Raw genomic sequence first — 26572 nt, forward strand, 5'->3', positions numbered from 1 at the left:
CTTTGACCATGCTTGCTGGTACTGTTTTAAGTGCATGATCACAGCATGAAAAATGAGAAAAGAAATTACTAATGAATAACACTAGCAGGTAGATTCTGATAGTGAGGATTAGAAAGAACTTCTCCTTGGGACAGAAATGTCTAGGATCTCAGAAAGATGTTTCTTAAAGCTAGGCCTAAGAATAGAAAGCTTCAGGAAAGCTATCAAGCATTTTATTTTGGTTGAACATAGAACTTCCTCAAAAAGTCTTTTTGGATTTTGCATCAGGTGTTTTATGTTGTATCAAAGCACTTTTTCCTTGAAAAGTTATGCACGTTCTATCAGTGTATTTTATTACTCTACAGATTCGATTTGCTACATTCTCCTGTCATGTCAGGATCCAACCAGTTTTCTGCTCAATCCTCCAAGGCAAACACGATGATAATTTTTCACAAGACAAAGAAACTTCCTAGAACAAAACCAAAACCAAACCAGAAATACAAAAACTGTTTCCCCTAGCTTTTACTGACCCATAATTCAGACAAGGGGCTAATGGGGGAATGTTTCCGTCTGCCACTGTTTCTTTTTGCCTCAAGGTGCTCGCTGTCATGTAATATTTGTGCTCAGACATATCACACATTTCTTTAATAAACTGAAGCAAAAATGTCTTAGAATGCAGAATATTACTATATTTCAAATAACTGCATGTTTCTGTTCCCAATGCACTAAGAAAATTATAAGATTTTGAAAAACAGTTAGGGAAGCACATGCTTTCTGTGAAATCATTCTTTAACGCATATAATACTGCAACATTTCTTATTTCTTTTTAAGAACAGACTTTGTATATCAGCCATCTGCCACTAACTTTAGCCATCAGCCACTGCTGAAGCATGGTTTCATCTTTCACTAAGGGATTAGCCCATGCCATTCTCATCTCATATAGTCTTGTCCATCCATGTATTTAACATCTTATTTTTAAATGTCTCTTTTCTGGTTATAGCATAGAGATTGTTATTCTCAGAGGTGATGAGGAGATGATCTGTACAAGTATGAGGAGAGCATTCTACTAAATCTCCCAATAAGCTCTGAAAGAGATATGAACTCTCTTTGTTGCGGGTGCAGTTGAATCTTTTCTGTTCCCTTCTTTCGCCAGGAAGATATGAGTGGCTGGAGTGTTTGATTCTATATATAACTAGTTGATGTCAGCTGGATGCCAATCCCTTTGAAGAGGATCAGCCCCCAGTTTGTCTCGGTACTAGGTACCATGCAGATCCAAGCACAAGGCTAGAAACCATCCTGGACCAGGCAGGTCATCCCCATTCATAACTAACTCCAGAAGCTTCAACTAAAGGGTTGAGATCGCTTTTTTCTGCACAACAGAACAATAGGGTAAGTGTATTGTTTCCTGAAATATTTTGACATTGTCTGTCCTACAAAATATCATATAAAAGACATTTATGTAATCTCTTGACTCTGGAATTAAAAAGATGTTTATTTTTCACCTAGTCAGAAATGCACTTTATTTACAGATGCCAAAGCATCTTGTTTAGTTTCTAAATTCTTTCTTATCAGATTAAGAAACACATCAGTATATAGCTATTTTTGAGATCATAAAACAATATTTAATTAAAAACTAGCTAAGAATTTACATCTTTCTATATAATGTTTAGATGTGAGAAGGCCTAGACCACTGCCATTGATCTTGCTACAGAGTTTATATAGACAACAAAGTTTGTTCCTTGGGGCTTTCTATCCATCAGTACATGTCTTATCATCTGTCTGCAAGCAACAACCGCTAGTGCATCTTGCACATTTAAAAACTCAGTATTTCTAAATTAGAAGTAACTAAATTCACTGTTCAGCCATTCTGAATACGGTATCAGAAATAAAAGTTGGCTGAATTGTGCGAGCTGGCTCAACAATGTAAAAATGTGTTGTTTTTTTTCAGCAAGGAAAATCGTATCAGAAAATCACAATGTTATCACATTCTGCCATGGTCAAAGAGAGGAAACAACAAGCATCAGCCATTATGGATGAAATACACAGAAATGGTATAGATCTAAAACCAACTTACTGTATATTTGATATCCTCTAGCCCTCCTTAATATATATGTTTTTTAATCATAGAGTTTAATTCTCTTACAGCTTTGTCTCTGGGTGTTCTGCCATAAATAATCTTGTGGGAGTATCATGCTGCCTATGGTAACTAATCCTTTTGTAGTTGCCTCTTTTCATTTGAAAGCTATTTTCAGATGAACAACTGCTGTGGAGGAATGAAGTAATCTAACAGCTGATGTACATTCTGCTAGGATAGCCTTTCAGAATATTATTTGGGGTTAATAACATGACTTCATTCCATTTGAAAAGGCTATCATACAAGAAACATGCTGAGCTGTCTGCATCTTCTTTTTTGCTCTGTTTCACTTTGCTTTTTTATATGAATGATAAAAATATTTTAAATAATTGTTTACAGCTCTCTTCCTCCCTCTAAAAATTAATCTTTGGAACTAACACATTTTACTAGTATTTGGCAATTCTCTCTAATGCATAGGCACCAATGGATCTTGTATGCAGAAATTTTACTCTTCCATTGTTGCACTGATGAAAATGAAGATACTTTTGAAATGGAAGCTTGATTTTCAAAAACAGGTTCTTAAAATTAGGCTTCTAGTGTGAGACTATCAGAAGCACTGAACTCAGCTGGGAACACAAGTCTGCTTGGCTTTCATTAGGTATGTGCTGGATGCTTTTGGAGACCCTTCCAATCCTACATCCCCATGAAGCCTTTTTTATCATCTATATAAAGGGCTCAATTTTTCAAAAGTGCTAAGCACCTGGCAAGTCTCATTGAAAACACAGGGAGCTCCATTAATATTTAGCATTTATGAAAATCATACAACTCACATAAGACACTGAACATTAAATTTCAGTATTGAAAATCTTGCTTGTGGTGTTTTGCTCCCAAGAATTTGGGGATGGGTCCGTACCCACTCACTGACCAATGAGATTACAGGGAGAGTGGGACCAGGGACATAAGGAATTTAGAAAAAGAAGCTACAAGTTCAAATGTCTGGACCTACTCCTTTCAGTATTTCCACATGAAAACTTTTCTGGGATGTTTTCTCGGTGAGAACAGAATCAGGCTGTATATTAGGAGCAGTGTAATAATTATGTTTTAAAAAGCTTTCTTCTAAAGCACTCAAAATAATTATCTCCAAGCAAATAATTTCAGCAACTAGAGGTAATTCAAGCAAACACCCTTTCCTTCCTTCCACTCTCCACTGAACACATACCTAGTTTACACACCAGTCCGCCCTTGCTGATCAGTACAATACAATACAGCTCTGGGTTTTTTGTAATGTAACCCCAAGTAATATATGTGTCTGAATTAGTCTGTAAGCTCTTCAGGGCAGGGAAACTGTCTTTCATATGTTTGTTTAGTACCAGGCACTTCATACGGTAAATGTTCCTTCTATTCATAGCAATACTAATAAATCTACCATATAGCCCTGGAAATCACCGGAGTTATTGGAGAATCTGTGTTAATGTCTGGCGTTTGCCTCACATAATCAGTCCTCTTACTATTTATGTATTATCAGATCTGTTGTCAAGTTTTGATTCATACACATAGGTGCATGACACAGGTATGACAGCTTATTCTACAAGATATGCTGTGATGTGTGGCCACTGAGGGCAATGTTAAACCTCAAAGTGTATGTTCTACTTTTGCATCTTCTTTGGAAGTCTGCGTGATTTAAATGTTAAAAAGTATACGGAATTTCATGAAATGGCTGTGCTGTCAAAGAGTCTGAAATTTGTAGCTGTACAAGCTCAGTGAAATCAATGAAGAAGTAGAAGGATAACCACAGCCATAATTAGACAAAGTATATGTCAGTTCTTTGGGATGAAATCTGAACAACAAATACATACTCTTGGGAAAATCTAGTTTTTGAATCACTAAATTCAGGTCTCTTAATTTTTTACATTTTATTTTTCCCTTAATTGTTAATTCAGCAAACTTAACCTGAGATCTGAAAGGTGAGTTGCTGTCTTTCTGGATTTTGCACCAGTATTACTTGCAACTGAAAATTATCTAAGTGTACTGTTTCAGCCAGAAAAGAACCTACTCAGTCTCACAGACTGTGCGACTCTCCACTGTTAACAGTGGTAAACAGTAACAGAAGATATTTTTTGCTGTAGTGCAAGTCCCTGTGGCTTGGAAAGATACACAGAAAGCATACCTTCTGCACTTTTATTCCAGACACCTTTTTATTACAATGCTTTCAAATAAACAGTGACACTGAAACTCCTTAAAAAAGATGTTCCCAGCAGAAACAGTTGTTGATAAGATACGGAGTCAGCCAAGTCTTTATCAGTATCTCAAATCTGGGCTAGGTTGGTAATGACTGAAAGTCAGCAGCTCCCTGCTGGCTTGTGGGACATGACTTTGTGTTTCAATGAAGTTCTATGTGTCATAAAATGCTGCAATAAAAACACACTAACTGTTAACCTTCTTATGCTCTCAGGACAGAGCCTGCAGTACTAAATCAACACGGGGAATGTAGCTATCTTCTCAATCCCTTGGTTTTTGACTGGCAGACTTGGACATCAATCATGACATTTCTGAGCCTAGTTGGTAGACATACATATACACATACTTAAATACATATATTTTATATACACACACACACACATATTTACACACATAGTTTTAAGGAAACCTTTGAACTTCATCAGGTTAGCCTTCAATTATACTTAAATCTCACGTATGATTCTGCATTATATCTTAAATGCATTCTTCAGCAGCTACATGATTTTTATAATAGAGTTACAAATTCTGATATTATGACAAACATATACTATCTGATATTCATTATTAAATGTACAATCCAGATGAAGATATTTAGAAGACTGCAAACTTAAGGGGGATTAAGGGGTGAATGCAGGAGGAAATACATAAGTGAAAACTACTAAATGAAATCTGTCATGATTTTAAGCGTGGGACAGAGAGGACTTGGCAGGAAATAATAAAGAAATGAGGCTAAAAGGTTAAGATTTGGATTAAACTATGAATTAAACCTCCAGTATTAATTTACAATGTCCATTTATGATTTTTTTTTCTGATGCATTTGGATATGTACTTTCTATCATCCTCTAAATATCCTTTTCTCATTCTTCATCACCTTTTCTGCACAGACACTGAAACAATCCCTCTACACATCATAAAACTAGACAGCAGATAAGATTTTAGTTGACAGGGGATTCAAATGAACTTCACACCTATGTTTCTGGGATGCTGCCTAGATACACAATAGCACACAATTGTGGGTTACAAAGTACCTTGGAGCCTAGCGCAGTTAACATTTACGAGAACAGTACATATGCAAGGGAACAGCAAGGCCCAAAATAGTTAACATTCAGCATGGCCCAGAAGAATATGAGTGGTTTGGACAGAGATATTCAGTCACCTTGCCACCTCGGTCTCACAGGATTTACATATTGCATACCTTGTGGACAATGAAGGGAAGTTTTCTCTACGTGAAAATGCTGCTGATCTGAAGAGTAAATTGCTTACCTTTTACTAATATAAACCCATCCAACAGTCCATACCTCTGCAGTAATCTTCAGAAATTTGAGTATCAAAATGGAGCTGTGGGGCAAAACTTCAGGCTACAGGCCAATAACTAGTGCACTTATCTCAACCACAGAGCCAAAAACCCACCACTATCTGGCACTGATAGGGCATTGGACAAGCTGTGTCATTTTCTTCCATGTTAAGTACTCTTTGTTTTGTAGTTACCTCTTAAATAACAGGGGGGTGTTAGGATTCTTTGCTCATACTATTTTTAAAGCAGAAGTGCATGCTCCTGCTCATGATATAGTTGGCTTGATCTTGCTCCAGTTAAATCTACTGCAAACATTCAATTGAAATCAGTACCAACAGATCTGGATCGACAATGATGTAGTCGAGGGCCTGCAAACTTGTTTTTGGTTCATTTAAGCTGAAAATTTAGCTTATATAGCTTGGGCTAAATATTTAATGGGCCTATCTCAATCACATTTTCCCAAATGTCAGCAATTCATAGTCTTTTGCCAACATTAAGTTACCAAGAGATAGTTTTATGTCATGTACTCAAAATGAAACTCCAAAAATAAAAATAAAACCCTCTTTTTTTCTGGCATATGTAATATTAACTTTGACATTGGGTGCTTTCTGCAGCTAATTAATTTATAATGTTAATTCTAAAGTGGGCTTCCTGTGTGCTTACCCTGGAAGTAATAATTTTACAGATAATTTCCTTTCATTTAAATTTAATGGATTGAAAGAAGTCAACAATTTTAAATCCTATAGAGTATGAAAACATCTAAAGAATAGAAGAGTTTATTATTAAGCAAGTACCAAAATGTCTCTTTGAACTTGGATCAAAACAACATACTGAACCATTGGTGTAATCCTCAGAGTATGCTGTGCCTTCCTATCTTTCTTCCTGAACTTTATCGATAACTGAGCAGAACAATTCCAATTAAGAAAATGATAAATATTAATATAAGCAGCAATAGGAAATTTCTTTAAATTTCTTTTTCTATGTGATCCAATTATTGCTATATTTGTTAAACCCTACTAAGTTCTACGCAGAAAGAAATTAGTACGAAATAGCTTGTTCAGTGTTGACATTACTGTAGTCTAGGGTCTTAGCTTCATCTACAGGTTGAGGACATCTAGTGAGAGAGTTCAGTTGCTCAGCATCAGCTTGCTCTTTGCCGCCAGCATCCCAATTTCCAGAACATTTCCACAGAGATGACCAGTAAAGTTTCTAACATTTGGAGTTCTCCATCTACAGTCCCAACTGATCTCCCCTCTCTCTGCCTGTGCATCTTCATTTTCAAAGCCCCTAAGAGGTCCCTACATTAAAAACAAAGAAGCAGTTTTTCCCAAGCAGTGAACAAAGCAACACTGCTTCTAGTAATTCAGCTTCTGGTAGCTGTAAAGTTTTGAAAAGAGTCTGCTTGCAACTCTCCTCTTAGAGAGAAATAAAGGGAAAAAAAAAGTTCTAAATATATTGCAGGAAAAATAGACCACAATTGTTCATAATGATTTAAAGAGGGGAAGAATTCCTGGAAGTGTATTTTAATTCTTTGTTAGGTCTCTCATTTTCATAACCTCGAGCTTTATTCTGAAGGCCTCTTTAAAAATAGTTTAAAAATATTGTTTAGTAGAGAATTTCAAACACAAACTTTTCTTAAAGTACAAGTATGCCCTGGATTTCAAAAGAAAGGTGAATATGAATGAATCACTGAACATTTATAAGCAATAAGAAACAGGTACATATGTTTAAAACCTACCTTCTTCCTCTGTCCAATAAAGAACACACAAAGCTAATTAAAGGTTTGATCTGGGAATACAGAGATCAGCTGGATTTTTGGTACTGATTTCAGCAGAAGTAAGGTTTTACTAACTATTAAGACACAGTGTGCAGGACACTACAGACCTGATTTTCAGAACAGCTGAGTACCATTCAACTGAAATAAATTAGGAGCATGGGGTACTTCGCATCTTCAAAAATCAGCTTTGTAGTTTTCAACATTGTGCTCCAAAATATTGGAAGAGTGACTAATTTCACTAACACTGTGTGAAGATATGTTATGTGTTAGATATGTATGCGTTGATATGTTGTTGGATTTCAGGTGTAGGGTGTGCAATAATAAGAGTTTAAGAAAGCAGGCATGTATTAATCCATTCTGTTGCAGTCTCACCCAGCTTAGACCTTGGAAAAAAGGTCAGCACTCCCAGAGATATCATGGTAGAGGAACTATCAACACTCAGCAACAGAGGCGCAAGACTCTTTAAGAGACGTCAAAGGAGATCTGACAAATACACATATGAAAATTATCATTATGTAGCAAACAAGCCAAGAAATGTGAGTATTTTATAATAACTTTTTAATAAAACACGGTGAGACTGGCTTGGGATTCCCTTGGTGCTCATGATACATATTGTGCATAATTTGTCTGTAGCTTCAGGAAGAATAATAGAAAAAACCTGTACTAGGATGAGGCTACTACGAAGTGAGCCTTTGTATCTTCTTGAATTCCTATAGAAAAATCAAAAATCTGAAGATCATAATGCTTAAGGACCTCAGAATCAAATCATTCTCATTCCAATCTGACTCAGCTTATTAGTGATCAGAGTACTTATCCTGTAACACCTGACTGATTGACTATTGAAAATTAACTAGTTGATGATATTCAAAAGGTTGGATGAAACAGCAGTCCATTTCATGTAGCCAGTAAATATTTTTTTAAAACAGGTTGGCGGTCTCAAAATGAGACTCGGGCAGCAAAATGACTCTCACAACTGGCACTAATACACTCCCATCCTGACTGTCTCAACAAAGAGATAAAGGATGAAGCTTGCCACAGAGAGAGAATTACTCTTTGAACTAATCCCTCAGGAACTGGGTTAAAGCATGAGTGATACCTTGGGAATTCTCATGGCAGGAACTAAATGCACCTGACATTTGTCTCATCTGTGACTTTTGCAAAATACTTAAAACTTTTTGCTTAATCTTTGAAAATAGGAACAAATTCAATCAGAAATTTTACCTAGCTCTCAAATGTGCTTCAGGGTTTAATTACTTGAGCATGAATGCTCTGTGCCCAATCTAATTCAGCATATAAGCGGCCCCTTTAACTCCAGTGCAACTTCAAATCCTCATTGTACTAAATTCTGCTTATCAATTACACGTATGCATCCCCACTGATGTCAGATGTGAAAGTATGTGACCAAGGAACAGAATTAGTCGCAGTACTTTTAAGATGCTTTGAAGAGGCAGAGAAATAAGTAAGTGCTGCAAAGGTTAATTATTATTAATTAACCTAGAAATTATTTCTTGTGAAACAGAAATTCCCCTTCCACAGAATCTTTTACAGCTAAGTTGAGGTGACACTACAGGTGTGCTAGTACCTATCCCCAATGTAATCCATAAAAGAAAGACCTTGACTGAAGTTTTCTTTAATCAAAAACTTCACTTACAATAATAAAAATAGTGACCACATAATGTATTGTTCTGACGTAATCTAAAGTTTGTATTGGTACAATTAGGAGTAATTCATTACAGAACAGCAAAGCACCAAATAGTTTACTCAGATTGTGTCAAGTATTACTAATGAAAACACAAACACACACATGCACACGCGTGCATGTAAACATACTTGTAATTAATCAGAAACATTGATGGAGTTTAATTCATCACTCTAAGGAAACCTTTTATCTAGCTGCACCTCAGAAGGAGGCTCTGGTAGCAGAAAATAAGAGAGCCACCTCTAGCTTACATTGTCCATGATAATCACAATGTTGAGGGATCTTAAAACTGTCAGAGAGGCTACTACTGGAGCCCAGTTCCACATCTACAGTATCGCAGCTGAAATCTCTAAAATATTTATTTTGTTTCATTCTTAAAGAAGGAACTCTCTATGGTTTGGTTAGCTCTAAAGGTAAATACATCTATAATTCTGTGGCCTTTACGTTTTCCACATAAAAAATGAATTTATCTTCTAATATCCTGTGTCATATAAGAAAATGTTTTACACTTCTTTTTTAATGGTGCAGCTAATTCACACTTGTCTGGTTATTCATTCAATAGAAATTAAATTACATACTAGGGACCAAATGGGATCATGCTTGGGTTTTTATGAATCTGCATTTTCACAAAAGAAATATTGTACAAAAAATGAATAAATCTACTGAATACCCAAAACTAAGCCTATTATTTAGGAGACAATGAATTCTGTTTTTCCCTCCTAAGACCACTAACTACTCCTGTTCAAGTCTGCTGGAATAAAGATACATCACATGGAGTCCTTTGGAAAACTGCACTTGAAAGCCTGCAGCTGTAGGTACTGAGGCATGAACTTGTTGGCCTATGGTTTAACATTTATCTGAACAAAAAGAGAAATCTGAAGGATAGACCTTAGTCTGCTGTTTGTCAGTAAGCCTCCCTTAGAATAATTTCTGTCAACTGAAGTTGGAGAGATGAGATTTTCAAAGTCTGTGGGCAAGATACAACAGTTTGGCTTATTTAAATCTGTAAATACCACTAAACTTTAAAGCAGCCCTAAAATTCTAAGCTTTTAACTACCAGTTCCAGAGCGAAATACTTAGTTGAGAGCTCCTCCATCTGCTACTACACACTACCTTTCACTCTACTGAGTATGAGAAACTGCACAGATAAAGTTAATTCTGAACACAACATCATCCGTCTCATTAGAATTTCTGTAGCCACTTCTGTGTTTTTGCTACAGAATTTGACATAGAACAGTTCCTCTTTCATCTGCTTCTTCCTTGTTATTTCCCACAAAGATGTATAGAGTATGCCTGTTCTACAGTCAGTATGACATTCTGACCTGAATAAAAGGAAGAAACGATGCCTCCTTGGTTTCTGTTCCCCTCCCTTAAATTCCTGTTCAGCCATCACTCGTGTTATCTTCATCATCTTTATGATTTTGGCCACCACAGTTAAAATAATCTTTCCAACATACTTCAGGATGGTCCAAAACATACTGCCTTGATCTTTTTTTGTTTCAAGTCTAAACAAGCATTATTTGTTTGCTTTCCTACTTTAAGAAATTCTTACTTTAAAACAGTCTGTATTTAAATTACTTTTAGACTATGTGTCATAGCTAAAATAAGATACTGACTTCTTATGAGACTCTGATTCTATATTTAAGCAACAATGATTAAGCCTTTAGATGTTTCCTTAGAACCGATGACCTGCTAGGAGGGTGGAAAATAACAGCCTATCATTAATCTCCAGAAAGTGGCCTGCACTGTATTTGTTATTTCTTTTATAAATAAAGGAAAAGAAAACCCCAAACAAAAGCAGTTTGGCAAATGCAGTGAATTTTCAACTGATACAGGAAGAAAAGCTTTGAAGAATCAGTGCTTTGAAACTCTTATTGCTCAAACCTGCCAGATTTCTTGAGGCCTCAGGTAGAAAGAGTGTCCAGTCTGGCACGTCACAGTTTCCAGTGTCTGGTGATCAGACGGCCACACCTCACTGGCCTTGCCAATGTGACTAGATCTACTGTTTGCTGTGAGCTACGCAGCCTGTGGACACAGGTAGATATTGTGATGACCAGAGTGGGCAGTAGAATGCATGAAGTCTTTTAGTAGACTGCATATTAATGTATTTTTCCCTCAATTAATGGGTCACAAACTTAGGAAACGGTCATATAACTCAAACGGATTGTATGAGTCTTCAGGAGCCTTTTGATGATCCAGTTCCCAACACCCACAACCCTTCATTTACACTCTTGTGATACAGACATTAAATTGTACTGGGATACCATTTTTAACTGATAAATTATTCACTTTTGCTTACATAGTCAGTGTAAGAGAGTTGTGAAACTGTTTCATCTTCCAACTAACAACCGGAAAACCTTGCGTAATGGTATCTAGCAAACAGGGTACCAAACAGCAGGACAGTGTGCCTCTGCAGAACATATCCTGGGTCTCAGACCTGGGCTGTAAATTGGAGTAATACTCCACCTCTCAACAGAGAATCATTAAGGATCTCTGTGTTTGTCTGTGCTATTATTGGTATTTATTTCTATTTGAATACAGCGTGGAGAGCCCATACAGAGTGTTAAAATGGATGGCCTCAGTGTTGAAGGAATTCCCCAGCACGCCCCAATGACACCTCCTAATACACCTGATCCCCGGAGCCCACCACATCCTGAAAACATTGCCCCAGGTAATATATATATTTTTGGACCTACAGTAGAGTTAGTACTCATTTTGCCACAAAGGAAGGAGCCCTTCATACAACGGCATCATTAACAGGAATTTGTTGATGGAGTTACAGTTATTTTCCTCTCATAAACTGAGTCAGGTAAGAACAAATTTTAATCTCCCACAGAAATGCAAGGCAGTGCAGTTTACTTGCTTCTGTTCGTTTTCAAGGATTTGCCTTTCAAAGATATGCCTTTTGCACTACTTCTCCCCAAATTTAAAACATACAGCAATATCAATAGAGACTGCTCCTCTATTTATTGGTCTGGTTACGGCAAAAAGCAGTCAGGTCTTCTGAATGAATATTGAGAAAAAGATCCTCAGATCTTAAATCAAATTAATATACTGATTCGTCTTCAATCTTAGCTTCAATCTTAGTTTCACTCGTAGTTTCTAATCTGCAATAAACTTTTCAACTGTCTGGAAGTTAACCACTGCAGTTTAGTTATCCATAAATGTAAATCTGAAGTCACTGCAAGTTTTGCTAGAATCCTTTACAGAGGAGTAACTGCGAAGGGAATCTGCCTCTGGCTGTATAGACTGTTCTTCATTATTTAAGTCCTTAACTGTGAGGGTACTGTTGTCTTTATTTAAAGCAGTGAGCTACAGGAAGGCCTTGTTTTGTATTCTTTAAAGACTAGAGAAGGCTAATTTGTTTTAATTAATTTATTCAGTGATATAGCCCTTCTTCCTGTTTATGAATTATCCATGAGCAGACTGTGGCTTTTACAAATTCATTCTTTGTTTAGAATTATTCAATGCATGTTTTGTGCAGACCTTTTCCAGGCTATGTAAACTAGGTCAGTGCTATTCTGTTAGTGACTACTAAGATTCTGTGCATCCACAGGCCAAATACAATGCAAATAGAAGCAATCTACTTCCATTGCTAAGACATGAAAGAAATCTTTGACCTTCTTGTAGGCAGCATGTATTTGTCTCAGTTCTGGCAAAAGGAGTAGGTTTTAAAGCACGGGGGTTTTTTAAGTTTATATAAGGAAATAGGGCTATTTTAAAGAGCTAGATATACAGCATGGTTAAAGGGGAGGAAGAGATTTCCCTTATTTTTCAAATATATAGTATAACTCATAGAAGACAATACCTTGCTTGTTTTAATACCTCAAATTGTACATTCAGGTCTGTTTTCTTCCCCCAATATTTATTCCTGCCATATTATACTTAGCGTTAGAAGAAAACACACTGAATATGGATTTTACTAGGCAAGTAAAACTGACTGGACCCTGACCCTCAGATGATAATGCAGAGAACACAAATGATTCTTCACTTTTTTGGAGGATGAAAGGTTGAGAGAAGAAGTTAAGCTGGACATTTTAAAGCATCTAACAGAGGCAGAGATAAAAGCTCAATCATAATGGCTGTGATCCTAAATCTTTTTAATGCTTTTGGAAAGTTCACCCAAAGACTACAGAATTATCTTAATGTTAGCCAAAAGGCTGCTTTTAAATTACTTTTGTTTATTCAGCCCAAGGGCTGTGTAGATGTACTTTGGTTTCAAACAGATACTTACAATGATAGAAATAAGCTTAAATAAAACTAAAATAAACTATCCTTAGCCTCAGAGAAGAGTGAAATACTTTGGAGTGATTATCCAAAAGGCTATAAATATCCCTCTGCCAGCTTTCTGTTTGCATAGCTTTGGGCAAGCCACTTGATTCAATTGTTCAGTTTACCTCACTGTGAGACGGTTGTATATTATTTTCTATTTACATAGGATGGTGGTAAGGAAGCAGAAAACACAATGTATTATTATAACAATTTTGCCTTGCCTTGTAGGATATTCTGGACCACTGAAAGAAATTCCTCCCGAAAAATTCAACACTACTTCTGTGCCAAAGTATTATCAATCTCCCTGGATAGAGGCCATTAGAGATGATCCAGAGCTACTGGAAGCTTTATATCCTAAACTCTTTAAACCTGAAGCAAAGCCAGAATTGCCTGACTACAGGAGCTTTAACAGGTAATTCTGAATAATGTAAAGAAGAATTACTGTGAGATGGAATGTTTCCACCAGATGTAAAACAAACAAACAAACAAATAGAAAAGCCCTATCACCTGTGTTTGCAAGCATATGCATAAATAAGAACACATGCCCAGATTACAAGAAGCATACAAGAGCTTTAAGAGGGAAACTAGTCTCTCTGTACAGTATAAATTAAGTTCCAGAACCGCGAATATAAGATGAATGTCGAAAGTACTGAAAGAAAGAAAAGTAAGAGAATCCAGTGTACCCAATAAATGGGAAACATAGGATATAACAATGCTTAAAACCTCTCTCAGTATTTCTGTTGACTTTGGTGGGTACCAGATCATGATCTTGTAAGACCTATCAGGGAGACTTTCAGTTAAAATTTGGCTTGTAAACTGTATACTGCACACAACTCACACTCGACAGACCTGTTTTTTAGGGAATGATAGTTCAAGGAGCTTTTATCAACCAATCACTCACACCAAGAAGTTAGCAGCTTTCATATTTTATCATTCTTAACATTTTTTACTATCTTCTGCAAGCTTTGATAACAAATTAATAGATATCACTTTAAAAGCAGGAAAATAGAGTAACTAAAATTTAAAAAAAGCAGCTACCAGATAAAAAGTGCTGTATTTGCAGCAGAGGGGGAACCGAGAGTGAAGTTATTTACATAGTAACTAGTATACTGAGGCTTTCAGTGGAACTTCTTGAGATATTGACATTTGTTGGGTTTTGCAGCTATTTTGGAAGTTTTAAAACATGCCCTTGCTTAAGTCTTTTGCTTTCATTCATACCATGCACAGTATCTTTATTTATTGAAATCACAGACAAATTTTCCTTAAATGGCCCTTGGAGAGGTCCAGACAGCTTAGCCAAACCAAAACCCTGCCCCAAAACACCAGGTGGCAATCTACTGAAGAAGAAAATAGTTCACAGCAATATAAACTTAGGGAAAAATCTCACAATATCACTTGTGTTCTATAGTAGAGGTGGGCCTCAACTATGAGCGCAAGGAGAAAAAACTCCACTATTCAACATCAAAATTGGCACTGCAGACACTATACTAATTCTGACTTCCCAACAGCAACATACATCACCATGTTAATAATTAAGTCTGTGTGGCACATTCTCCTCAGAAAACAAAATAACAAATACATATCAGAGAGATGTGGCCACAGCTGCTAACACTGAAACAGTAACAGCACAGTTTATGTACTATGGTTACTGTAATTACAAAAAAGCCTAAGATATATATACATAGAAATAGAGATAGAATCAGTCAAGAGATTGAATGTCAAGCATGCCAGACATTACTGTGAAAGAAAAGATCAAAAGTGACACGCAGGCCCCATTAATAGTGATATGTGTCTTATGATCTTAATGGTATGTGACGGCTTCTGTGTGGATTTTTAGCTGCTTTGTGGTGCCGTATCTGTCAGTTGCCCTCTTCACAACACTAACTGTTCAGATTTCCTTCTATGAGGATTTTCTCAATATATGACGTGGCAGAAGTGTGGCTCATCACAGTCCAAATATCTTGAACATACGTCCATTTATACAAGCAAAGGGTTGATAGCCTGCCTTATGCCATAAAAACCAGAACTGGGCACTTAAATCCAGGTCCAGACCGTGAAACCAGTAAATTCAAAATGCAAGGCACAGGGGTACAATATATGCTATTTTAAATAAAACCAGTGCCCTCCTTCTCACAGAAAAAAACCCACATTTGAAACAAAAACGAAATAAAAGAACGGCTGGTAAACCGAGAAAAGCTGTTTGATACATACAACACACTTAGATTTACGCTTTTTAGCATGAAGGACTAGATCCAGAAAGAAAACAAGAATTTGCACCACTGAACTTCCAGATAGTAGCCCTTAGGATTTCACAGCCCTGAGTTAGGTGCCTACACTCCTAAAATGCATAGGAGAGTGGGGTGCCTGACTATGGGATTCAAAACGCTGCACATGCCAAGCTAGTCACAGAAAACATTAAAGAGAAGACTAAATGTGACTTAAATTCCTCTCTTTGTTCAAGACTATTAGTACTTAATTTCCGGCTGCCTATCTTAGATCAGGGCTACATTAAGGACTTCCTTTCCTGAAACAGAGCAAGGGTCACAGGTATTCTTTTAAGATCTGTATTGAGAATAAGGTTCACTTCTTTGGCAAGAGCATTTTCCTAGAATGTGGCTAGCCTGGGTTTTATTTCTTCATGAATGTAAGGAGAGGTATAACCACCTGGTTCCTGGCTTTTCCAGAGAAGAGGTGGGGACATCCTTGCTTTATTAAGACCTGTGACACTGCAGAATATAATGAACCTGTGGGCCAGTGGGAGTATACATCTTCTCTCCTTAGCTAAACAGTTATGAAGCTCACTTAGGGAAAGAGAAACCTGGGCCTTCATTTGAATTCTCAGGCCTTTTTATCCATTTTCTTTAATTATTGCTTACAGTAAATGAAGTAAGCTGATTTAGGAGCAGAAAATAGAACCTGTATCTCTCTGCTAATAGTTGTGTCCCCTGATGTCCGTACTAAGAGTCATACTCCATCTGACCCAATTAATTCTGTATTTTGGGTAGCTTTTTTGCTTCAATACAGAGGCCTTCATTCCCCCTGGAATTATTATAGGTAAGCAGTTAGGTCCACTCCTACAAAGTGGACCTACACCTCATACAGAGTAATACTCTCAGACTGAAGAAACCCCAAATCTCTTGCAAAACAGCTCTAGTCACCTACTATCATAATAATAGCCACCTATCACTATTAGACATTGAGGTTCAACACTACTAGCCATCATTTTTGAGTGAAAGTGCCACAATGTACTGTTGTGCTCAAAACTTGCTGCAGTGGCGTATTATGTGTGTTTTCACAGGTGGAAGTTTAGGGAAAAGACTATTAATTAGGCAATCACAGATAAGCTTTGGCATAAGATAGATGCAAATGCCAACACGGATAAGATAATGGCAGATCTGAGTGTCTGCACAAGGAAAACATTGGTACCTCATGGAATTTAGCAACCTTTGTGTGCAGGATGAGGTACCTCTGGGACTTACGTGCCTAGATCCCACTAAGTCATTCTGTGCATCTAGGTCACAGTATTGCTGATTTCTTTAATTGCAGTCTTGGAGAGAAAGCAAATGATAGTGTGCTAAACAGCTGAAGTGCGATATAATGACACCATTTCATTATCAGTGCCAGTATTAATCAAGGCTATCATGCTTTGTCATTCAGTAAAGTACCATTATGTTTATACTTCTGCAAAACACTAGTACAGTCACCATTAATCAGGGAGGGGGGAGTTAACAGTAAGTGTGACGTGTAAGATTCGCAAAGAAAACAGCCTGAGATTCTTTTGGTAGTATCTGTTAAAAAGGAAGTCAGATTCAGGTTCCTTTCAGCTTCCCTTGTTCCTGGACAATCTGTAAACGCAACGGGACTTTAGTAGCTAGGGAAGCCTGATGTGTTGGAATGCATTGAGATACGGACGACTTACAAGTACATTCAGAACCAAACAGCATTCAGTTTTCTTCTACTGCCAGCAATGAAGAGCCCACTCAAGACCACGTATCAGTGCAAGTTTCATCATTAACTTTAGCGGACGCAGAATCAGATCTAAGGAATTCAGAGGTACTAGTCTGGGTCCGGCAGGCATTTCACGTTGCAGGGACCTGGTAATGCTGGCAGGTTTATGGAGGAAGAAGTGGTGGCAGCAAATATCGAGAGCATTTGCCTTTGGAGGCAGGGCCTTCTGTGAGACAGCCAGTAATGGTTAAACAGTAGATAGCACTAGGCAGAGTGCATGACCACACAAACTGTGTTCTGAGGATCTCTGTAACAGACTCTTCAGACAAAGCTACTACTTTCCTCCTGCTGGATGAAAATGAACCTGTGCTACAGGGGAAACGCTGCAAGACAGGGCCAAGCCATGTGATTTCTCTTGAAGCCTTTTACCGGTGGAATATTTTCTTGGCTCTTTTACCAGTGTGGAAGCATCTAGTCAACATCTGTAGGAAAGACAGCATGAGTCTACATTTGTTGAGGAGTTTGTATTATTAGTTAATTTAGTACCTTTATTCCATCTGCTTTCCTGGAGAAAATGCCAAAGGTAGGATTAAGGGTGACATGCAAAGCACTACATCTTGCTCACATAAGACAAGCAAGTCTGACTGGTTCTGCCTCTCTTCCTGGATAAATTCTTGCTTGGCTTTCTCACTTTGCAAAGACTACTGTTTCAACAACATTGAAGGAATCCAGTCTATCTGGACTGGGCTCTGCTTTATTGATTAATGAATCCTGAATCCTATTGTAAAAATCCTAAGATCCAGACCCTGAAAGTAATTTTGGGTGCCTGACCCCAACTGATGGGAGATTAGTGGAAGCTGGGTGCTTAGCCAGTTCTTTAGCACCTAATTGCATTAAGCTACCAATAAGCTCTGAGCATTTGCAGGGTCAGGTCCTCTGCTCTTGTATTTTTTGTTTTTGCAGAGAAATAACAATAAGCAGAATTTTGGGGGATTGACAGTCATATTTTTAAATGAGAAAGTCACATTTTGGGAAACGATGTAATTGAAGGTGCTAATCCAATGCTGTTCTAACATTTCTTCAAACTTCCCCAAATATTCAGCTACAAGTAGTCTCCCATCTTGAGGCAATATAATGCTCAATAAGAAAGATACAGTATACAAGAAATGTAACAAATACAAGAAGCCCTGCTAAAATAACAGTTTAAAATAAACATGTTTGTGTCTCATATTGTTAAATCATGTATTGACTTTTCAGGAATATGCAAAGTGCATATTAAAAATCTTCTTATACTTCCTGGTGCCACTTCCTCTGGCTCTGAACCAGGATTTCCGTCCTTACTGTGAGCAATGACTAGTGTAATTTTTTAGACATGAGTTTTAGGCTTCTATACAATGAATCAGAGCTCAGGTGATATAATTGATCCGAACACAATATAGGTCACTGCAACACCATGTCATCAAGTCACTGCTCTCAGAAATACACTGCTGCTGTGAAGGAAAATTAACATCTATTAGCTAATTATTGTACTCTTCTTTATGTTGATTATCATGTGCTTCTGCAAAGCCTGCAGGAATGCATAATTCTCTGACGCCAGACTTTGTAAAGGAACTACATGTTTTTGTTCACACAAAAGCTGTTTGAATTTTCATAAAACACTATCCTATTTGTGTTACCTATAGAAATTTGCTGTATTTAAATGCAAAGAATATTCCAAACAGGAAGTTTTACACTATAAAATTGTTTTGCTTTTTTGTTTATACAGCTATTATTGTTCTATTCATATTGATCATCCCTTTAATTTACCTTTTGATGAGAACTAAATATGACAACAATGTGAGAATGTATATCTCAATTGGAGCAGCAATTAAAACAATCTTTATCATCCTGTATTATGTAGCTCACTACACTCACTCTGTAGCAATTATCAAGCAATTATTTTTAATCAGTATCATATGGTATCCACTTTGACATTGTGACCTAGAAGACAATTTCACAAGAAACACTTGATACCACAGGCACTTTGTATAAAGAATTCCCTTTGACCACAAGAGTTTAATGCATGGACTGGCTGCTGCAGCAAAATCTAGCCTTATATTCACTTGAGAAAGAGTTATAGAGCTTAATCCAAAGCAGTCCTCTTTTCTACTCATGTGTGCATACCCAGAACTTTCAAGATTTTTTTTTTTATCTTGCATGGATTGACCTTTGGAGTTAACACTAGCCCTTTTGTCAAAAGTTGCTCATACCAAAATTCAGTGAATTATCTGTGCAATGACAGAGCATTGTAATTTTTTTTAGATCACACAGTTTCATTTTTCTGAATTCATCACTTTATTTTTAATTATCTACAGATTTTGTTTTATCTATACTTGCCTTGGTGAAAAGCCCAGTCAAACTTTCAGTTGGTCTCTTTTAATTTGTGTTGGTTTTCCTTTCTCTGGTCTTTTGCTGGAATACCTGGAGCCACTGGTAAGCTACACCAGCAGATCTGTTGTTCCATATTAAACTCATAAAGCCTACAAAGGCTAGTGAAATTCCACTTCAACAGAAATTCACTTTCACTGTACATGTAGATTTGCAGAAATCAGGCAATCCTGTGTGGCTGAAAAATGTTACAATCTTCTTTACTGGCCAGAATATATCCCAGCTAAGTTATGCAACTGATCAAAATGCAGAGCACATGCAGTATTGCTTGGAGAGAACCAAAATTTTGCTTTTGGAAAGGATTCTGGAAAAAAGTGAGAGAAAAATGCACTTAGTTTTCTCTACCTAGAAACCAGCAAATATAAAAGAACCATGGAAGATATTTGAAAATACTGTTGTTTTAAAATACTTGCAGATGGACGTAACAGTCAGTTCCTGTTTAGTATTTCATATCTTTTGGTTTCTCAGGCTTATCATCTGAAGGAACACTTACATTTAAATAACATGAAAAACGCCAGCAGTAGATAATGGGCCAATTTCAGCCTGTATTTCAAGGTTTAGTTACATAAATATTTTCTGCCGCAACAAAGCTGGTGCAAGAAGTCCTCACCCATTCCCCTCCTTTCCAAAGGCTGCTGTCTTTGGCCATTCCTTTCTGCTTCACATCACACGTTATTGCTGCTTCACTTTTATTGCCACAGTTATTTGAGGGTAACAATATAAATCAGATTGCTGAAAGAATTTGGATTTAAAAATGCTCCTTTGATTTGAAAGACTTTTTTTAAATCCAAAGTTTATTATTGCACATCCCATATACATTTTTACGGATGCAACAATATGGTGCTGAAATATAGTGTAGTGGGAGGAACAAGCAGCTGGGGATAGGGGAAAATGGGGTGAGAACATCTTAAACTAGTTACACGCTACAGAGAATGTGTTGTCAAACTATGTTTTCAGACTTATCAGCTTATCACCTACAAGTAAATTCAGTGACCGTGAATCACCAATGACATGACTTTTTTTTCCCAATATCTTCTTTTTCCTGGCTTTTCTATCCACTGGTAACTGATGGCTGAAAATGAGCATGCATCTAAAGAAGAATAAACAGGATCTTAAAGAGAATTTGTCAGAAAAATAATGAGCATACTTCTCCCAAAAGCTTTAAAATGTCAACAAGAAATTATACTAAATCTCCATCATTAAAATACCTTCTATCCTTTTCAGGTCCTGAGAGAAAAAGAAAACAGGTATTTTTTTAAATCACATTTTACTTTTATTTCTCTAATATCTGCAGAGTTGCTACTCCCTTTGGTGGTTTTGAGAGAGCATCAAGGCTGGTCAAATTCAAGGTACCAGATTTTAATCTACTGATGCTAAATGATCCCAGATTCATTATCCTTGCAAACCCTCTTGCTACCAGGAGATCCTTCAATAGGACTCCTAAGGGATGGACGTCTGAGAATATTCCTGTAGTGTTCATTCAGCCTTCGGATTCCAACACCGTTCCAGAAACAGAAGACCTGTGACAGAAGCTGCACTCTGTATCATACAAAGCGCTGACAGCTGAACATCCATGTATTATTGTTCCAAATATTGCTAAAGGCTACTGACAACATCTTTCCTTGGTAGATCAAGTATAACTAATAACGTCTGATACAGTATCTCTTTTCTGGCATCTAACTTCATCTGTCGACATAATATAAATAAAGTAATTTGGCAAGTACTGACTGAGATATATTTCTTGTGCTTGTATGATCTTTTACTTGAGTGATAACTAGAATTTGTCTAAAATATTTGCTTGTCCTTTAAGAACAGGTGCATTAAGAAGAATGACACTAACATCAAGAGATTTGATAGGTATATCTGGTAAAATAACTGAGCGATATGACAGATTTACTCAGTGCACTCCTAATACTGCCTGCTCAAGACAAACTCTGAGAAATGAACCTTTTTTTCCCAGCCCTGCTTCAGCCAAAGTTGAGTAAAATTTTGTCATTACTTCAGTGAAAGCAAGCTTAGGCTCTTCTTTTTTGACTCTTACTCAGCTTTAATTATGGGCATCAATATCCATGTCACATGGATATGTTTACAGAAAATGCATGTGTATGTGCTCAGCAGATGGTCTGAACAACAGCATTAGATGTGGCTGGATATTACCCACAGTCCTTAAATCCTCAAATTCTGTCTAAATGAGGCTTCTGAATCCTCTGTATCTCAGCAGGTTTGGTAGCTCTAATCTGACACACAGATACGGTTACTAACTGCAGCAGAAGAGTAAGACCCCTGTTCCTCCTGCCTTCCTAGATCTTTTACTACAGAGCTACGTATATACTAGTAAATCGGATGTGCCCAGAATGTTCTTTAAAACTGAGGCCAACTGTCAGAGAAGACTTGCAACCATACTGTTAGCTCTCCTACCTTCCAGTGCTGGGTGGCTTTAGCCAAACTGCCTATGGCAAATAGTCCCTGGGCCACACTAACTCTTGAATCATGCTTAGGAATTGTTCAGAGCAGCGTTAATAGGCACAAGCCAAAACTGTGCAATGTGTTAAATATTCAACAGCCCACAGGATTCAGTGCCAGTGTCCAGGAATGCTCCCCAGCTGCACTGGTCTAGATGGGGCCTTTATTGTGCAAGTTTCACAGCAATAAACAAACCTCTGCCAAAATCCAATCCCTTTGCCTTAGAAATTTGGAGACTGGGAATTCAGAGATTTTCTGTTAACTTCAATGGGTTTTAGTATGGACATTCCTTTCATGATACTTGAAATGTATCATAATAACAACAGGAAAGACTATCACTGGGTAAAAAATGACAAGAATTTCAGTGATCAATATTTGGATTTATTTTTGTAGACAAAGAGATGGCACTGAAGTGAGAGAATAAAGGTTTCTATAGTTATAAGGCTGGAAAGATCAACAAACATTTTAAAATTTTCAATAGTGTTTCTAAAGCGAAGAAATACAGCTAAAAGGATGAATAAAATGGTAAAACACATGATGAACACCTTTACACAAAGCTGTGTACTGCTGAACCTTTACATAAAGGTAAATAATCACAAGCATATAAATATTTTAGCAAATGTGATTAAAATAACATGCACACTTCATCACAAGACACTCATATTTACTTCTAAAACAGAAGAGGACTGAAAGGTATGATGAAAAGGAAGGAATGTGGTGGGAATAAATATATAGCTTAAAAGGTCTAGAAGGCTTTGTTCCCAAAGATTTTTCTCTCCTCATTACTATTTACATTAAGACCTCCCATGTGCAGTATTAAAGGACACTTAAAAGTCCATTTAAATGTGTTCATTGACAGTGTGGTAAAATGAGGAAACAGATCTGCTCTTCCCCAATCTATACAAATCTCTCTGTGATTACAGTATGTAAAAATGAAGTTAAAAATGTGTACTTATGAGTAGCTCCATGAGTATACGGTTCTTTAAAATGTATGCATCTCAAACCCATTTACGACATGAAAAGTTCGTGGACTGTACCATCTGCAGTATTGAGGATAAATAGGTATCAACTATAATAGTCATCAGGAGAAGTCCATAATTTAATCCTACACAGTTATGGCCTGATTCTATGCTTACTGGTATCATTTAAGATACTACTATTCAACATATTTTGGTCAGATTAATAAAAATTATATATTCATATTTCATTCAGCTGAAGTCAACAGGCCAAATTATCCTAATGTGTTAAGCCCTGTGCTGGCAGCACTGAAATCATTTCACAAGTACTACACAGAGTACTGATCTGAGATTTCTTCTTGCATACAGCAGGGCATTGTCTCCCTAGTGTTGATCTCTGCTGATGTGCTATTTTGTTCATGGCTGGTACAAGATATGCTGGCGTGGCTAGGGTAATAATAAAAAGGCCCATCACTCAATTTAACAGAGAACAGAACAGATCAGCTGAAAAATTGTGTTGTTTTGTGTAACAGAGGTTACAACAATTAGTACCAGGAAATGGAACAATTTAGATTAAGTTCCTTTATTACTGTCTGACTCTAGAAATAATCTTGTGCTTTTGATGTATAATTTCCTACTTGCATATACATTTCTTAGATGTCCTAAATACATCAGCATGTCTTGGCTGCTTTGTTCCCCCATAATCCACATAACTGATAATTGTGGAAATTAATTAATATTCTGTTGGACTCAAAGTATCTCTGTGCTTTAATTCAGTTAACAGGCTTTACTTGGAACAGAAGAAGGAAAAAGACATCAGAGATGGAATTCTGGCCCCAGTGAAATCGGAGTTTTGCCACTGACTTCTATGGAGGGGGCATTAGCTGGGGCTAACCACATATGTAGTTGGTTTTGCATGGCACATATGATGAAACCACCCTAACACTGCCTCAGAAATAGTCTGGGAAACTGTATGAAACTGTAGGAAAAAAAATGGCACATTTCTACTATGATTTTTTAATTTTATTTTCAGATCAGCCATGAATAACCTGGAAGCTTGACACTCCTCTGCTTCAGTTCTTAGATTGCCTTAGTAATTAGAATAAAATACTCTGGACCATATCTAAGACAACAGGATACAATATCCATCAAATACAGTAAGAATGTGGAGCATAAAATCCTACATATGTTAGATTGTAATTTCTCAATGTGTGGTCCATAAATTATTAGCAGTATCGACAGAAATATCAGAAGATCCCCATAGGGCTGACAGTCATGTATTGCTGGCTTCTTCCTTATTCCCAGAAGCTACATACTGTTGAAAAACAAATAAAGTACTCTAAATTATTTACAAATAATATGTTTGCCACCGAGCTGTCATGTAATTGGGTATGAGAAGACAGATGATAAAAAAGAAGTTGTTATAAAATACAGTCAGCATATTCATATAGTTTAAGAAACAAAAACTGAATACAAAATATTCTTACTAAAAGGAAATTAAAAAGCTACTAAAAGGATAAAATGCTTTCAAGGAAATACATTATTTTAAACAGTCTGCAGGCTAAGTGTTCAGAATAAGTATAAACTACTAGAGAACTCTAGCCCTCTCCTTCAAAAAGGTCATGACATTTAAACAGTAGAATAGAGGAGCCTCAGAAAAAAAAAAGACAAGGAAAGTTTCTCTGCAAGGAAATTGTAGCTATACTATCTAAACATAACTAAAGGAAGTTATGACAGAGGTCTCCATAAACGGTATGGAGAAGATGAGGAGGGAACAATAACACAGGAACAAACTGACTCTCAATAAAATAATAAGGCACTAGCTTTAAAATCAGCAAATGAAATACATTTTCAAGAAACACCTGACTGTGGAACTTGGTGCTATGCGACGTTTTGGATCAAAAAGTATTAACAAATTCAAAACAGGATTAAACAAATCCATAGTGCTAACTATGGCTATTATAAAGAATGGCTAAGATGTGACCTGTACCTGAGGCCACTCCTACACTGCTTATTACTGAAAGCTGGAAAGCTGTGTGAGAAGAAAGATCATCCCATGTTTAGCCAATTTCTTTCTATAAATGTCTACTACTGGCCACTGTCAGAAATCAACAATAGACTAAGCTGGCAGTCCTATGAAATACAGTCTAGTGGTCTTATGAAAACTATGTGTTAAAGTACTATGAGAATTCTAGCAAGTACTGTTAGTACAGACGCTTGCTAATTTTCATCAGTATATCCATTATGGGGCCAGTTAGAGCAAAGCCAAGTTCCACAAGAGAATGAGAACACTTGCATTCTAAGTTAGAACCAGAGATCTGCCAGGCTTAATCTAAACATCCCCAGGCAGAGCACGGGCGCTGCAGGGAACACAAGAGCCTGACCTCGGTTATGCCTTCGGCAACGCTCCCGATTCTGTGTAGTGAAACCTCATGTTCCTTGCGTCCACACTTACCATATATCCCATATATGTTAAGTATGAACCAACTCACAGTATATCAATGGCATTTTTAGTAAGTTATGATTACTGCACAAAGTTTAAGGAATATTAATTGAATAAAAGTGAAAGGAAAGTTTCACTTCACTAATTAAAAGACAAGAAGAGGCTCAGACAAAAAAACTCTAAAAAATCCAGGCTTTATTCTTGGTTCCATCACAGACTGATTTTGGACAAGACATAGAAAATTTGTTCCACAGGTTGCCCAGTAACAAACTAGAAATACTAATGCAATGTGAGCTGTATAAATAATCTTTTCCCCCCCATTTCTGTAGTAAAAGGAGAAATTAAAAAAATAGGTTTAGATGAATAGAAACATAACATTCTAGTCTTTCCTGCACAGTGAAAACTAAAATGATTACAGGTAAAACAACATTGTTTCATTTGACTTGAAACAAAAGATTAGTTTCTACAGGGAACAGATTTTAACTGATAAAAGTAAGTATGAACAATTTGGTATCTGGATTTTTTTTAAACAGAAAGATGTAACTGCAGTTTTAAAACATCCAAATAACTTCCTACTTGCAGTTATTTTTAGCCAAAACTATGAACTAAGTTAAGGACAAATTCACAAATACACTTTTTTTTTCAGATGGAAACTGTATTTCCTGTGAACAGATTATTCATCCAAAACACCTGGCCCAGTATTTTACAATACTTCCCTACTTCACAGAGACGCTGTGAGACAAAGTTCAATGCTTGTAAAAGGCACAGGATTTATAAATCATTGTAAGAGTAAAATTAAGCCTGACTATTGTGAGCCAATTATTCTTTCAACGGCAAATGGAGATTAAAATATTTGAAGGCATTTGTACAAAGAACAGCCTGAACTTTGTCAGTTCAGAGCTGGCCGTACTCATTAATGCAAGAATGCCCTTGGGCTGCTTTGTGTGGAAGGTGAAACTTAGAACTGGATTTCACTGGAGTTTTGATGGACATTTAGACAGT

The 26572-nt window shown here is 36.8% G+C and overlaps 1 protein-coding gene and 1 long non-coding RNA gene across 3 annotated transcripts in view; one reads left to right on the forward strand and one right to left on the reverse strand.

The window, feature by feature from the left end:
* Window positions 1–26572, reverse strand: part of LOC112980892 (uncharacterized) — a 166675-nt gene that overhangs the window by 131038 nt on the left and 9065 nt on the right. For both annotated transcript variants that reach the window (XR_010388941.1, XR_010388940.1), the window contains exon 2: window positions 19658–20012. This is a non-coding gene — a long non-coding RNA (uncharacterized LOC112980892). The remainder of the gene's footprint in view (window positions 1–19657; window positions 20013–26572) is intronic.
* Window positions 1127–21506, forward strand: MYOZ2 (myozenin 2). Its single transcript, XM_026096100.2, has 6 exons — window positions 1127–1368; window positions 1928–2030; window positions 7729–7898; window positions 11603–11732; window positions 13562–13745; window positions 21003–21506. Exons 2-6 carry the CDS (start codon window positions 1955–1957, stop codon window positions 21232–21234), a joined length of 792 nt encoding a protein of 263 aa, XP_025951885.1. The 5' UTR covers window positions 1127–1368; window positions 1928–1954; the 3' UTR covers window positions 21235–21506.

Source organism: Dromaius novaehollandiae, chromosome 4, assembly GCF_036370855.1.
Source record: "Dromaius novaehollandiae isolate bDroNov1 chromosome 4, bDroNov1.hap1, whole genome shotgun sequence".
Classification (NCBI taxonomy): Eukaryota; Metazoa; Chordata; class Aves; order Casuariiformes; family Dromaiidae; genus Dromaius; species Dromaius novaehollandiae.